General features: G+C 53.8%; 2 protein-coding genes across 2 annotated transcripts; both read right to left on the bottom strand.

Moving 5' to 3' along the window:
- Nucleotides 1-67: 67 nt before the first annotated feature.
- Nucleotides 68-4,331, bottom strand: LOC106493845 (uncharacterized). The gene is made up of 7 exons (XM_067306322.1): nt 4,240-4,331; nt 2,834-2,948; nt 2,117-2,328; nt 1,669-1,772; nt 1,446-1,564; nt 1,015-1,182; nt 68-745 (listed from the first exon to the last, which is right to left on the bottom strand). The coding sequence occupies exons 3-7, from the start codon at nt 2,269-2,271 to the stop codon at nt 182-184; spliced, it is 1,110 nt and encodes a 369-aa protein (XP_067162423.1). The 5' UTR covers nt 2,272-2,328; nt 2,834-2,948; nt 4,240-4,331; the 3' UTR covers nt 68-181.
- A 4,391-nt stretch (nt 4,332-8,722) lies between these two features.
- LOC106493822 (uncharacterized) lies at nt 8,723-12,982 on the bottom strand. Its single transcript, XM_067306336.1, has 7 exons — nt 12,891-12,982; nt 11,485-11,599; nt 10,772-10,983; nt 10,324-10,427; nt 10,101-10,219; nt 9,670-9,837; nt 8,723-9,400 (listed from the first exon to the last, which is right to left on the bottom strand). Exons 3-7 carry the CDS (start codon nt 10,924-10,926, stop codon nt 8,837-8,839), a joined length of 1,110 nt encoding a protein of 369 aa, XP_067162437.1. The 5' UTR covers nt 10,927-10,983; nt 11,485-11,599; nt 12,891-12,982; the 3' UTR covers nt 8,723-8,836.
- Between the last annotated feature and the right edge of the window lie 556 nt (nt 12,983-13,538).

Genomic DNA, 13,538 nt, shown 5'->3' with positions numbered 1-13,538 from the left:
AGGCGCGGCGGGCACCGACCCCCGCCCAGGAGCGCTCCTCCCCCCCTCCCCCCCGCCCCCGCGCGGTGCCCGGGGAGGCTCCTGCCCGCCCGGTGCGGGGTTCGGGGCCGCAAACCCCGTTGACCGTGTAGGCAGCGTTCCCAGCGCCGCTGCTGCTGCTGAGCTCGCGACAGATTCTGGGCTAGGAGGTCCCGCTGCCAAACGTGGGCACGTTGTTTCTGTCTTGCGATAAGCTGTTCCTCTCTGTTCGGGGGGGGAGAATCTGTGCCCCCGCATGCAAGGGATAACAGTGCTTTTTGTGCCCTTTTGCTGGGCACAGCCAGGCCTTTTGGCCCGGGTTTGCAGGAGAGGTAATTGTAAGGGAGTCCTGGTGAAGAAGGCAGAGCAAGGAGCGAGGGCTGGAGCGCAAAGGAGAGCATTCGCGCCCTCTGCGCGCTCTCAGCCCAGCTGACGTTCGACGCGCAGGGAGCCTTAAGTTTGCTCTGGCCGGGGTTTCAGGCAAGCGACAGTGCTCAGGATTTAGTGGGATGAGATTTAATGAGAGCTGTTTGCTGCCGCTGGGCAGGTGATTTGTGCGAATGCTCTCAGCAGACCATCGGTGACCAACTCCCTGCTCTTGCTGCGTGTTGCTTCTCATCCGCTGCTGCTGGAGAGCCGACGTGGCGAAGAGGCCTCGGAGCGTGGGGAAGATGGCCCCGAGCGTGGCGCCCCAGGCTTGCGCGTCTGTCAGGGATGCTAAGGCCTGCTGCAAAGCAAAGCAAGTAAGAAGGCAAGTGAGCTGTGAGCAGCGGGTGTTTGCCAGGTGTTGCTGTGTCAAGTGTGTGGGTGGGGGCGGCCTGGAGATGAGAGGGGAAGGGGCTGCGGGAAGCTACTCGCTCGTCCAAGGCCAAGCTGGGCTAAGGCCCAGCAAGAGTCTGGGCAAGGAGCAGTTTTCCCCGTTGGCCGCGTACCGAAAGAGCGTCCCCCTAAAGCGTGGCGTTTCCTTCCAAGCGCAGCCTGGGGTCAGTATCTCACCTGAGACGCCGCAGCAAGCAAGTCGGCGAGGGGGGCAGAGGCATGCGAAGCTGGCGGGCTCTGGAGGGAGAGCGCAAGGGTTTCCGCCACGCCGATGTCCTGCAGGAGCGCGGGCCCAAAGAACAGGCAGGCGAGCTGGGTGGCTGTGAGGTTGTCGCTGGGCTCAAACTGCAAAAGCAAAGGGAGCCCGTGAGAGAGAAGCAAAAGCTTGCTAAGAGAGCGAGCCCTAAGGCGTGGAGTTGGCTGAATTTGCGGCCTTGGGCAGCTGAGGTGTGCTGCGGCTGGGGCAATGGCTGTTTAGTGAACTGGAGCAGGCAGGAGAGGCCTCGGCCTCGGCCTTCTGCCTGCCTTTGGGGCTGTAGTAGAGCAGGCTGCGAGAGCTGAGCAAGAGCAAAGGTCTCGGTGCTTGTGGAGTTAGAAAGCAAACGAACCCCGCTGAAATCTGCCAGTAGTGCGATGAAATCTTCACAGTGAGCAACAGCCGCGAATGCCCACAAGTTCTCTTGCAGCCAGTCGAGGTTTCTTTGGTGGTCGCAAGCGCGTGGCGAGCCTGTGTCAGAAGAGCGGCAGAGAGTCAGTGGGTGGCGTCGCCTTGCCGCTGGCTGGGAAGGCCAGGCCCGCCAGCTGGCCGTTGTGGTGTTTGGTTGCTCTTACCTGTGGCGGCGTGCTGGCTTTCGAGGAAGGTCAGCAAAGCGCTCCAGGTGCCTTGCAGATCCGTGGGCAAGAGGGAGATGTATGCCTGGCTCCCGGCAGACACGCTAGGGAGGGAAGTGGCGTGGGAGAGCTGTAATTCTTGCTTTTGAGCTGGTGGCAATGGTGTAGGTGGGAGGGATGGTGCGGGAGGGAGAAGAGGGTTCCCCCAAAGGCAAAGGAGAGCGAGGGGAAGGGCAGCTAAGGCCTCCTCGTTGTGAAGTTTTATTGAAGGGAATGGAGATGCGCCCCTAGGCGTGCTGTGTTTGCCTGCTGGAGCATTTCTGCCAAGAATACCCTCTTGCAGAGATGTTGCTCAGCAAAAGGCAGCCCTGCAGGTTCCTTTGCCATGTACTGAGGGGCCCTTTTTGTTTCGTGAAGAGCAAAGAGGACGCCTGCCTCGTATACTCACAGGGCTCTGAAACTGTCGTGGCTGGAAATGTGGCCCAGGAAAAGTCTGATATTCTCCTTGCCGGCGCTCAGCAGCAGCAGCAGCGTGAGTCTGGCCAGCAGGAGCATCCAGTGGGCAGGGCTGAAAGCTGGAAGTTCTGCCTCCAGCTGCCCCATAAACTGGACGAGCACCTGCTTCCTCGCATCCTTGTTCTGAAGGTTGGTGCTTGCCAGCTGAAGGAGAAAGGTGATGAGGAGCCGTGAGAAGACAGGATGCAGAAGGTCGTGCCAGCGCAAAGCCAGAGGGAGCGGCATTGTGGGAAGCGCCTCTGGGTGAGTGCCAGAGAGGGGCAGACACATCCTGGATGCGTCCTGTGAGCCTGCCCTGTGGGCAGCCAAGACCACCGGGTGGGTGGGAGAGTCTCAGCAGGCGTCCGTGCACGGTGCAGGGTCCCCGCCGGAGTGCTGGCTGAGGGCGCTGCGGGCCCTGTGCCCCGCTGGCCTCTTGTGACAGCACAGAGGCAGGCAGGCGCCCGTGTCGGGTGAGCAAGGACAAGTGACTGTGGGCGTCAGCTTGCTGCCCAGGGCGCCGGGGCAGAGCCCCCGAGGGTCAGCAGTTGTGCTTGCTAGGAGCTCATTAAGCCTTTGTAGGTAACAGAGCACTGTGGATTCACACATGTATAAAAGAGACACGAACATTTTTTTTTTTTTAAGTAACCCTGGAAACATGCACACTTACTGCATCGAAGGGTTGGTGGTAGAGCGAAACTGAGTGTAAGGTGCTTCTATGGAGCTTTTTCCAAGAAACTGTAACAACCAGTGTCTGGCTGTGGCTTGGGTATAGCAGGCAGGACCTGTGGTAGGGCAGAGAAGAACAGGTAGCTTGAGGAGGTGAGGAGATTCTGCACTGAAGTACAGATCACCACTGAGGATTGCTAAAGCACCTTGAGGTCAAAGGAAAGGCTTGAAGTCATTGCCTTTTATGGCCTTTGCCTCAGCCCTTCAGTGGCATGTTCTGCCAGCGTGTTTTATTTTCGTACTGTGAACAGGAATGAATTCTGAGAAGAACCATCTGTAGTTACTTAATCAAGCCGCTTGGAAGGTACTGAGCAAAGGAACAGAGTGATTAGCTCTGTCCCACAACTTGCACAGGGTGACAGAGCTCCCAGAGAATGAGCTGAACTGAGATAATTAGCTGAATTAGGTGTTACCGGTGACCTCGGACTTCTGGGTGAGAAATGCAGAGTGTAGTTGTATACATCCATTTTGCCAGCTGCAGGGATTTTGGAGAAGACTGTGTTGATCCCAGCAATTCTACAGACGGAAGAAGCCGGGAGTGAGTGAGGACTCCTGGGAGACAAACCTGCTTGCTAAAAGCTCTCATGAAATATTTTGGGGTTGTTCTCTCTGGCTGTCCTAAGAATAAATATATTGGAAAAATCAGAAGAAGGGGTTGAAAAAGCCTGGCTTTGTTGTTGCCTGGGGAGTTTGTCATTGATTTCAGCGGGGGCAAAGCGAGTCCAAATCGAGGCCTTCCAAATATCCTGTCCCAAGATAAAGCTTGGGTCCAATTACTATTTGATTTCGGCAGCTTGTGGGCTAGTACATGAAGTAAGCAAATGCCAAATCAAGTGACTGGTGAAGACTTAAAAGACAAAAGAGCGAGAATACTGAGAGCACCCGTCTCCTGGTCTTGTTCTGCCACCATGGCGCCACGTGATGCGGTTTCCATTTCTACCCCATCAGTATTAGGAGAACATGCAACATCCCTAAGGATTTTACAGCATTGTAACAGTGCAGCCAAGACCTGGCAAAATTAGTCTGAAGCACCAAGTTACACGCAGGCAGAGCTTCCACCAAAATCAGGATGGAAGAAAAAAGGTGGTTTTGATGCCCCCACCTCGATGTTCTGCAGCAGGCAAACATTCTGAAATGAATTCAACACAGCTGGAGGAACAAATGTGTGTGTTCCCCTCTAGACCTTCAATTTTCAGGTCTTGGCCTATGCTTCATCTTTTGGATGAATGCAGGGAGTTAAAGACATTTGCTCTGGTACAAAGCTGGCTTGCATGGTTCTGGGAGAAGCTGGGTTAGTCGTGATGCTGTAACCCAGCAGGGAGTGTTTTCTCTATGATCAGCTCTTACCTGAAGCAGAGCGCTGTAGGGTCCGAGTCTCGCAGAGTGAGACTCAGAATGCAACGCCAGCTACGAGCTTCCCTGGCAAACTTGTTGCAACATCTTCCTTTCAGGCTAGGTTACTGCGCGTTTACCCTAGGGAAACTTCTGTCCCACGCAAAGCTCTCCCACTGAGCCCCAATAACAAGCTGTCCGCAGTTACCTCCTCTAAAGCAGAGTTCAACTCATCCCAGTAAGCAGCCAACTCATTGAGGCCCGGCGGCTTGGATGCTCTGTCAAAGATTTGTTCAGTGTTAGCGACAGAGCTGAACGCGTCTGGGGACAGGGTTAAGTGGGCAAGCTGGACGGCAGTCAGCTCCTCCAGGGGGGCCATCTGGAGCGGAAAGAGACAGAGAAGTAACTGTAATTACACATCTGTACTTGCTCGAACTGGCCGGGTCAGCGTGTGTCTCCCTGCAGCATTCCTGCACAACCTTGTCCTCAAGGAGACTTGGTTCTAGGCTCGTTCTTCTCTTTGAAAAACGCAGGTTATGGTATTTAACGTTCCTAATGAAGTAGTGGCATAAGGCCCAGGCAGACCCTGTTCTGTCCTGTAGAGTCATGAAGTAGGAGAGGTTCTTTGCACTAAAGGTGTTGGATTAAAATGGAACAGATCCATTTTCCAAAAGTTAGTGATAGATTCTGGGTGTCTGCTTGGCCCGAGCGAGCTGGGTAGCTCTCAGAACTCCTTCTGGTGTTGCAGCGAGAGCAAGTCTGGCACCAGCAGAGGCTTTTCTGAAATACTGTGTGGAAACAGCCCATGTCTCTGCCCTGTCTGCCCCAGAAACAAAGGCAAGTTATCCGATGATCATCTCTGTGAACTCAAAGACAAGCAGGGAACGTGGATCAGGTCCGGGACCTGAACCCAGGTGCATGTGCTCTAGCTGTAACATCCATCCTTTCTGTTCGGTGCTCTGTTATGGCAAAAGGAGTCAACCCGCTGGGGCTTACTGGAATTGAAATGCAAGGGAAGAGTCATGAACTTTAGAGCTGGACTTGCGGTAGCAGAGGGGAAGATCCTGGCTCTCCTGAAGGAGCTGGAGAAATTCCCATTGTTTCCAAGGAAGGGAGAAAGGGCCACGTGTTCTCATTTTGTGTTTGTTGTTCAAACGATTTTGTAATACTCTGACTCTCAGAGTATAAACCCCAGGGGGATTTGTGTGGCTGCCTAAAAAGAAATGGAAATGGTTTTGCTCTAGGCTGGTAAAATGTCACCAAGCGTCTAAATCAATATTCTTACCCCAGTAAAGTTTTCATAGACAGCAACAAAATCTGTGAGGTTAGCTATGGATCTGAATCTCTGGAAGTAAAGAGTCCCCCAGTTTTCAGCTATCTGACAGTCTAAAATGCAACAATAACAAATCACTTGCATTTCAGCATAAGACTCACAAAACCTAAGGCTCGTTCCGGGGTGCGAATGGAAAAGATAGAGAAACTGTCTCCAATTAGCATACGTGTCAGCGGTGAATCAACCTGGTTCTAGCCAGGCCGGCTTATGTCAGTGCAGTTCCTGGCAGACTGTCACAAAGCAGTGCCTGGTAGTTTCATGGAAACTGGGACACCTCTGCTTGGTTACTTTTCACCTTTTCTTCTTTGCAAACGTTGTAAGACAAGGATGTTGAAAAGGAAACACAATGCAGTGGTTCAACCAGCCCTCCAAGCAGTTTATGCTCATGATAAGGGCACGATTCATCTTTTTGTAAAAAACATTCCAGCTCTTATCTTTCTGCCTGTGAGTGACCTCTCAAAAGCATATGGATAAGCCCTGGCCAAGGACGGTGCCCTCCTGCCATTGCAGAGCAATGTAACGGAGCCTTGTGGAAGCCCGGGGGGGTTTGGCTCTGCGCGATACCTACTCTGTTGAAGCTGGGATTGAGGCGGAGAAAATCACTGCAGTCCGTGTCAGTACTAGAGAACCCACAGTTGTCAGTCTCGGCTGCTAGACTTGGTGAATGTACAAGCTACTTGTGCAAGAGAGCATGTTGGATGGTCAGAAGCTAATCGAGCCTGGTGGCAGGAAAGAGCGGGAAGCTTTGTATAACATGTCAGACGCTCATGTAAGCAAGACAGCCAGATAAGCCTGCGCCCTGGAAAAATACCTCTCTCTCAGAGGAGGCGAGGTAGAAATGGTGCTGTAGCCACAGCTGGACCGTACAGACAGCTCAGAGGGGCTGTAGGGAGCAGGTGGTGGTGCTCAGGAGTGCAAATCGGGAGGCTGAAGTTTCATCCTAAATTCTGCTTCTGGAATCATTGCACACTTTTGTAATTTAGCTTGGCCATCCTGCACCGTGGATTATTCCTGGGATACTTCACCCAAGATAAGGAAGGGTGACGGCTTGTTTTTGTAAGTTTTGTTGTGCTCCTGAAATTATGAGTATTACTGCTTGTGTGCTGCCCAAAAGTAGCAGAAGGTTTTAGTATTAAGGTGCTTGCAAATAACAGGAGAAGGTAAAATGCAGTAATCCATTAGCTTCTTTTGCTGCTTGCCCATTGAGAAAATCCATTCTGGCCTGGTGTACGGCTCTCTGAGTGTCAGGATCTAACTCACTGTGCACAGAATTAAGTCCTTTGTAGCTGTATGTTGATGAAACATGGTTTCAGCATCTCATATCAGAGTATTTCTGAGCCACGCTGTATCTTTTAAACCTAAGGTAACTTTTGTCCTGTATGATGCAATAAGAAAAGCATTATCTCAAATAATCTAGCAATGCAGGCACTTGAGAACTGGTGGCAAGCAAAGAGACTTCTCACCTTATCTGCTCTTACACTGAAAACATCATTAATTAATGTCCGTGTTTGAGAGCATAAAACAAAAGGGCAGACGTGACTTTAGAAATATTGCTTATAGAACTGGGTAACTAAAACCACCTTGGGCTCTGGAAAAAGATGCGAGAAGGCTGATGACAAGAGCAATACTTTTGTTACATCTTGGTTCCCTGGCAGGCAGTAACTAGCTGGAGCATTTAAATACAGAGCAAGAAAGTTGCACTTTTTGGATATTTTACACAATAATCAAAAATCACACATACCTGATTGATCTGAAAGTAGCTCCCATCTGCTTCAATTCTGATCTTAGCTGCTGCTTTTCCAGGGTGGTTTTTTTCAACTTTGACAGGTTTGATACATTCCTGATGCAGAAAGAAAGCCCCAAAGTGAGCAGCTGAGATGTGTGGAAGAGAAAGCACAGCAAAACTGTAATTGAAACTAGAATGATCAAAAGCAAAGGCTAGCTGAAGAGTGAATGCCGCTTATTCTGCCTTAAGGTATGCTGCATTTACTCACAGCATCTATAACCACCAAGGGAAAATGTAAAAGTAAGAACTCTTACCCCCTTTTTACAGAAGGAACACTTTTCCAGCATCACACCAAAAAGAGAGGGCGCTTTTGCTGTTGCTCCAAAGAAGTCAGCTGGGCTTTAAGGAGCCGTGAAAGCAACTGGGGCTTGCCTGCAAAGTCCTCTTCTCTCAAAAAGCCCTACAGATCATGCATTCTTCACTGCCCATTTTAACCAGTGGAGGCGTGGTCACTACAGTCAACATGGGGCTAGTGCCAGTGAAGGGTCTTTTAATGTTGCAAGGAATCGGACTTCCAGTTTTCTGTATTGTTTTGTGATGCAGTCCCAAGGGTGTTTTCATTCCTTGGGTGATTTTTATTGGTTAGGCACCTTACGTCTTGGTGAAGCGCATGCGCTGGATCAGAGACCTTGTTTAGGCTTAAGCTTGTTGTTCTTGCTGTGTTGTTTTGTTTTGTTTCTCTCCCCCACCCCCAGGTTAATATTTAGGCGGGCAGTTCCCAGATCAGATCGGGGGAGCGTGACTGGCCGCGGGCACATGAACGAGGCTTTTCTTCAGCTGCTTTGGCGCTGACCGCAGAGCCGCTGCCCTCCCCGACCCCTCGCGCTGCCTGGAGGGAGCCGCGAGGTATCTCTGTGCTTTCTCCCTTTACTATTTTCATTAGCAGCGGCAGAAGAAGGGCGGGTGGCGGCAGCAGGCCGGGCGCGGCCCCTTCGCCCCCTGCGCGCTACGAGGCGCCTCCCAGGTCCCGGGAGCGCGGCGGGGCCTTTCCCGCCCGCAGCAGCGGCCCCGACCGGGCGCCATCTGCCCCCCCGCCCCGGCGGCGCTCGCAGGGAAGAGCCCTGGCGGCCCGCGCCCACCTGGGAGGGCCCGATGAAGTCGTCCAGGTCGGTGAGCTGCAGCACCCCGCTGAAGGGAGACGCCATCGCGGCCGCCACCGGCGAGCGCGTCGCGCTGCCGTAAAACGCGTCGCCGCGCCGCCGGAAAGCGCGGCGACAGCGGTGTCGCGAAACGCGTCGGCGCGCGTGCGCATCGGGAGGGCCGGAGCGGGTATGGCGCATGCGCGCGGCGGCCCCGGCCTGGGGGCGGGGCGAGGCGCGGCGGGCACCGACCCCCGCCCAGGAGCGCTCCTCCCCCCCTCCCCCCCGCCCCCGCGCGGTGCCCGGGGAGGCTCCTGCCCGCCCGGTGCGGGGTTCGGGGCCGCAAACCCCGTTGACCGTGTAGGCAGCGTTCCCAGCGCCGCTGCTGCTGCTGAGCTCGCGACAGATTCTGGGCTAGGAGGTCCCGCTGCCAAACGTGGGCACGTTGTTTCTGTCTTGCGATAAGCTGTTCCTCTCTGTTCGGGGGGGGAGAATCTGTGCCCCCGCATGCAAGGGATAACAGTGCTTTTTGTGCCCTTTTGCTGGGCACAGCCAGGCCTTTTGGCCCGGGTTTGCAGGAGAGGTAATTGTAAGGGAGTCCTGGTGAAGAAGGCAGAGCAAGGAGCGAGGGCTGGAGCGCAAAGGAGAGCATTCGCGCCCTCTGCGCGCTCTCAGCCCAGCTGACGTTCGACGCGCAGGGAGCCTTAAGTTTGCTCTGGCCGGGGTTTCAGGCAAGCGACAGTGCTCAGGATTTAGTGGGATGAGATTTAATGAGAGCTGTTTGCTGCCGCTGGGCAGGTGATTTGTGCGAATGCTCTCAGCAGACCATCGGTGACCAACTCCCTGCTCTTGCTGCGTGTTGCTTCTCATCCGCTGCTGCTGGAGAGCCGACGTGGCGAAGAGGCCTCGGAGCGTGGGGAAGATGGCCCCGAGCGTGGCGCCCCAGGCTTGCGCGTCTGTCAGGGATGCTAAGGCCTGCTGCAAAGCAAAGCAAGTAAGAAGGCAAGTGAGCTGTGAGCAGCGGGTGTTTGCCAGGTGTTGCTGTGTCAAGTGTGTGGGTGGGGGCGGCCTGGAGATGAGAGGGGAAGGGGCTGCGGGAAGCTACTCGCTCGTCCAAGGCCAAGCTGGGCTAAGGCCCAGCAAGAGTCTGGGCAAGGAGCAGTTTTCCCCGTTGGCCGCGTACCGAAAGAGCGTCCCCCTAAAGCGTGGCGTTTCCTTCCAAGCGCAGCCTGGGGTCAGTATCTCACCTGAGACGCCGCAGCAAGCAAGTCGGCGAGGGGGGCAGAGGCATGCGAAGCTGGCGGGCTCTGGAGGGAGAGCGCAAGGGTTTCCGCCACGCCGATGTCCTGCAGGAGCGCGGGCCCAAAGAACAGGCAGGCGAGCTGGGTGGCTGTGAGGTTGTCGCTGGGCTCAAACTGCAAAAGCAAAGGGAGCCCGTGAGAGAGAAGCAAAAGCTTGCTAAGAGAGCGAGCCCTAAGGCGTGGAGTTGGCTGAATTTGCGGCCTTGGGCAGCTGAGGTGTGCTGCGGCTGGGGCAATGGCTGTTTAGTGAACTGGAGCAGGCAGGAGAGGCCTCGGCCTCGGCCTTCTGCCTGCCTTTGGGGCTGTAGTAGAGCAGGCTGCGAGAGCTGAGCAAGAGCAAAGGTCTCGGTGCTTGTGGAGTTAGAAAGCAAACGAACCCCGCTGAAATCTGCCAGTAGTGCGATGAAATCTTCACAGTGAGCAACAGCCGCGAATGCCCACAAGTTCTCTTGCAGCCAGTCGAGGTTTCTTTGGTGGTCGCAAGCGCGTGGCGAGCCTGTGTCAGAAGAGCGGCAGAGAGTCAGTGGGTGGCGTCGCCTTGCCGCTGGCTGGGAAGGCCAGGCCCGCCAGCTGGCCGTTGTGGTGTTTGGTTGCTCTTACCTGTGGCGGCGTGCTGGCTTTCGAGGAAGGTCAGCAAAGCGCTCCAGGTGCCTTGCAGATCCGTGGGCAAGAGGGAGATGTATGCCTGGCTCCCGGCAGACACGCTAGGGAGGGAAGTGGCGTGGGAGAGCTGTAATTCTTGCTTTTGAGCTGGTGGCAATGGTGTAGGTGGGAGGGATGGTGCGGGAGGGAGAAGAGGGTTCCCCCAAAGGCAAAGGAGAGCGAGGGGAAGGGCAGCTAAGGCCTCCTCGTTGTGAAGTTTTATTGAAGGGAATGGAGATGCGCCCCTAGGCGTGCTGTGTTTGCCTGCTGGAGCATTTCTGCCAAGAATACCCTCTTGCAGAGATGTTGCTCAGCAAAAGGCAGCCCTGCAGGTTCCTTTGCCATGTACTGAGGGGCCCTTTTTGTTTCGTGAAGAGCAAAGAGGACGCCTGCCTCGTATACTCACAGGGCTCTGAAACTGTCGTGGCTGGAAATGTGGCCCAGGAAAAGTCTGATATTCTCCTTGCCGGCGCTCAGCAGCAGCAGCAGCGTGAGTCTGGCCAGCAGGAGCATCCAGTGGGCAGGGCTGAAAGCTGGAAGTTCTGCCTCCAGCTGCCCCATAAACTGGACGAGCACCTGCTTCCTCGCATCCTTGTTCTGAAGGTTGGTGCTTGCCAGCTGAAGGAGAAAGGTGATGAGGAGCCGTGAGAAGACAGGATGCAGAAGGTCGTGCCAGCGCAAAGCCAGAGGGAGCGGCATTGTGGGAAGCGCCTCTGGGTGAGTGCCAGAGAGGGGCAGACACATCCTGGATGCGTCCTGTGAGCCTGCCCTGTGGGCAGCCAAGACCACCGGGTGGGTGGGAGAGTCTCAGCAGGCGTCCGTGCACGGTGCAGGGTCCCCGCCGGAGTGCTGGCTGAGGGCGCTGCGGGCCCTGTGCCCCGCTGGCCTCTTGTGACAGCACAGAGGCAGGCGGGCGCCCGTGTCGGGTGAGCAAGGACAAGTGACTGTGGGCGTCAGCTTGCTGCCCAGGGCGCCGGGGCAGAGCCCCCGAGGGTCAGCAGTTGTGCTTGCTAGGAGCTCATTAAGCCTTTGTAGGTAACAGAGCACTGTGGATTCACACATGTATAAAAGAGACACGAACATTTTTTTTAAAGTAACCCTGGAAACATGCACACTTACTGCATCGAAGGGTTGGTGGTAGAGCGAAACTGAGTGTAAGGTGCTTCTATGGAGCTTTTTCCAAGAAACTGTAACAACCAGTGTCTGGCTGTGGCTTGGGTATAGCAGGCAGGACCTGTGGTAGGGCAGAGAAGAACAGGTAGCTTGAGGAGGTGAGGAGATTCTGCACTGAAGTACAGATCACCACTGAGGATTGCTAAAGCACCTTGAGGTCAAAGGAAAGGCTTGAAGTCATTGCCTTTTATGGCCTTTGCCTCAGCCCTTCAGTGGCATGTTCTGCCAGCGTGTTTTATTTTCGTACTGTGAACAGGAATGAATTCTGAGAAGAACCATCTGTAGTTACTTAATCAAGCCGCTTGGAAGGTACTGAGCAAAGGAACAGAGTGATTAGCTCTGTCCCACAACTTGCACAGGGTGACAGAGCTCCCAGAGAATGAGCTGAACTGAGATAATTAGCTGAATTAGGTGTTACCGGTGACCTCGGACTTCTGGGTGAGAAATGCAGAGTGTAGTTGTATACATCCATTTTGCCAGCTGCAGGGATTTTGGAGAAGACTGTGTTGATCCCAGCAATTCTACAGACGGAAGAAGCCGGGAGTGAGTGAGGACTCCTGGGAGACAAACCTGCTTGCTAAAAGCTCTCATGAAATATTTTGGGGTTGTTCTCTCTGGCTGTCCTAAGAATAAATATATTGGAAAAATCAGAAGAAGGGGTTGAAAAAGCCTGGCTTTGTTGTTGCCTGGGGAGTTTGTCATTGATTTCAGCGGGGGCAAAGTGAGTCCAAATCGAGGCCTTCCAAATATCCTGTCCCAAGATAAAGCTTGGGTCCAATTACTATTTGATTTCGGCAGCTTGTGGGCTAGTACATGAAGTAAGCAAATGCCAAATCAAGTGACTGGTGAAGACTTAAAAGACAAAAGAGCGAGAATACTGAGAGCACCCGTCTCCTGGCCTTGTTCTGCCACCATGGCGCCACGTGATGCGGTTTCCATTTCTACCCCATCAGTATTAGGAGAACATGCAACATCCCTAAGGATTTTACAGCATTGTAACAGTGCAGCCAAGACCTGGCAAAATTAGTCTGAAGCACCAAGTTACACGCAGGCAGAGCTTCCACCAAAATCAGGATGGAAGAAAAAAGGTGGTTTTGATGCCCCCACCTCGATGTTCTGCAGCAGGCAAACATTCTGAAATGAATTCAACACAGCTGGAGGAACAAATGTGTGTGTTCCCCTCTAGACCTTCAATTTTCAGGTCTTGGCCTATGCTTCATCTTTTGGATGAATGCAGGGAGTTAAAGACATTTGCTCTGGTACAAAGCTGGCTTGCATGGTTCTGGGAGAAGCTGGGTTAGTCGTGATGCTGTAACCCAGCAGGGAGTGTTTTCTCTATGATCAGCTCTTACCTGAAGCAGAGCGCTGTAGGGTCCGAGTCTCGCAGAGTGAGACTCAGAATGCAACGCCAGCTACGAGCTTCCCTGGCAAACTTGTTGCAACATCTTCCTTTCAGGCTAGGTTACTGCGCGTTTACCCTAGGGAAACTTCTGTCCCACGCAAAGCTCTCCCACTGAGCCCCAATAACAAGCTGTCCGCAGTTACCTCCTCTAAAGCAGAGTTCAACTCATCCCAGTAAGCAGCCAACTCATTGAGGCCCGGCGGCTTGGATGCTCTGTCAAAGATTTGTTCAGTGTTAGCGACAGAGCTGAACGCGTCTGGGGACAGGGTTAAGTGGGCAAGCTGGACGGCAGTCAGCTCCTCCAGGGGGGCCATCTGGAGCGGAAAGAGACAGAGAAGTAACTGTAATTACACATCTGTACTTGCTCGAACTGGCCGGGTCAGCGTGTGTCTCCCTGCAGCATTCCTGCACAACCTTGTCCTCAAGGAGACTTGGTTCTAGGCTCGTTCTTCTCTTTGAAAAACGCAGGTTATGGTATTTAACGTTCCTAATGAAGTAGTGGCATAAGGCCCAGGCAGACCCTGTTCTGTCCTGTAGAGTCATGAAGTAGGAGAGGTTCTTTGCACTAAAGGTGTTGGATTAAAATGGAACAGATCCA

Source organism: Apteryx mantelli, chromosome 16 (assembly GCF_036417845.1).
Source record: "Apteryx mantelli isolate bAptMan1 chromosome 16, bAptMan1.hap1, whole genome shotgun sequence".
Lineage (NCBI taxonomy): Eukaryota > Metazoa > Chordata > Aves > Apterygiformes > Apterygidae > Apteryx > Apteryx mantelli.
This window is presented reverse-complemented; position numbering and strand designations above follow the sequence as displayed.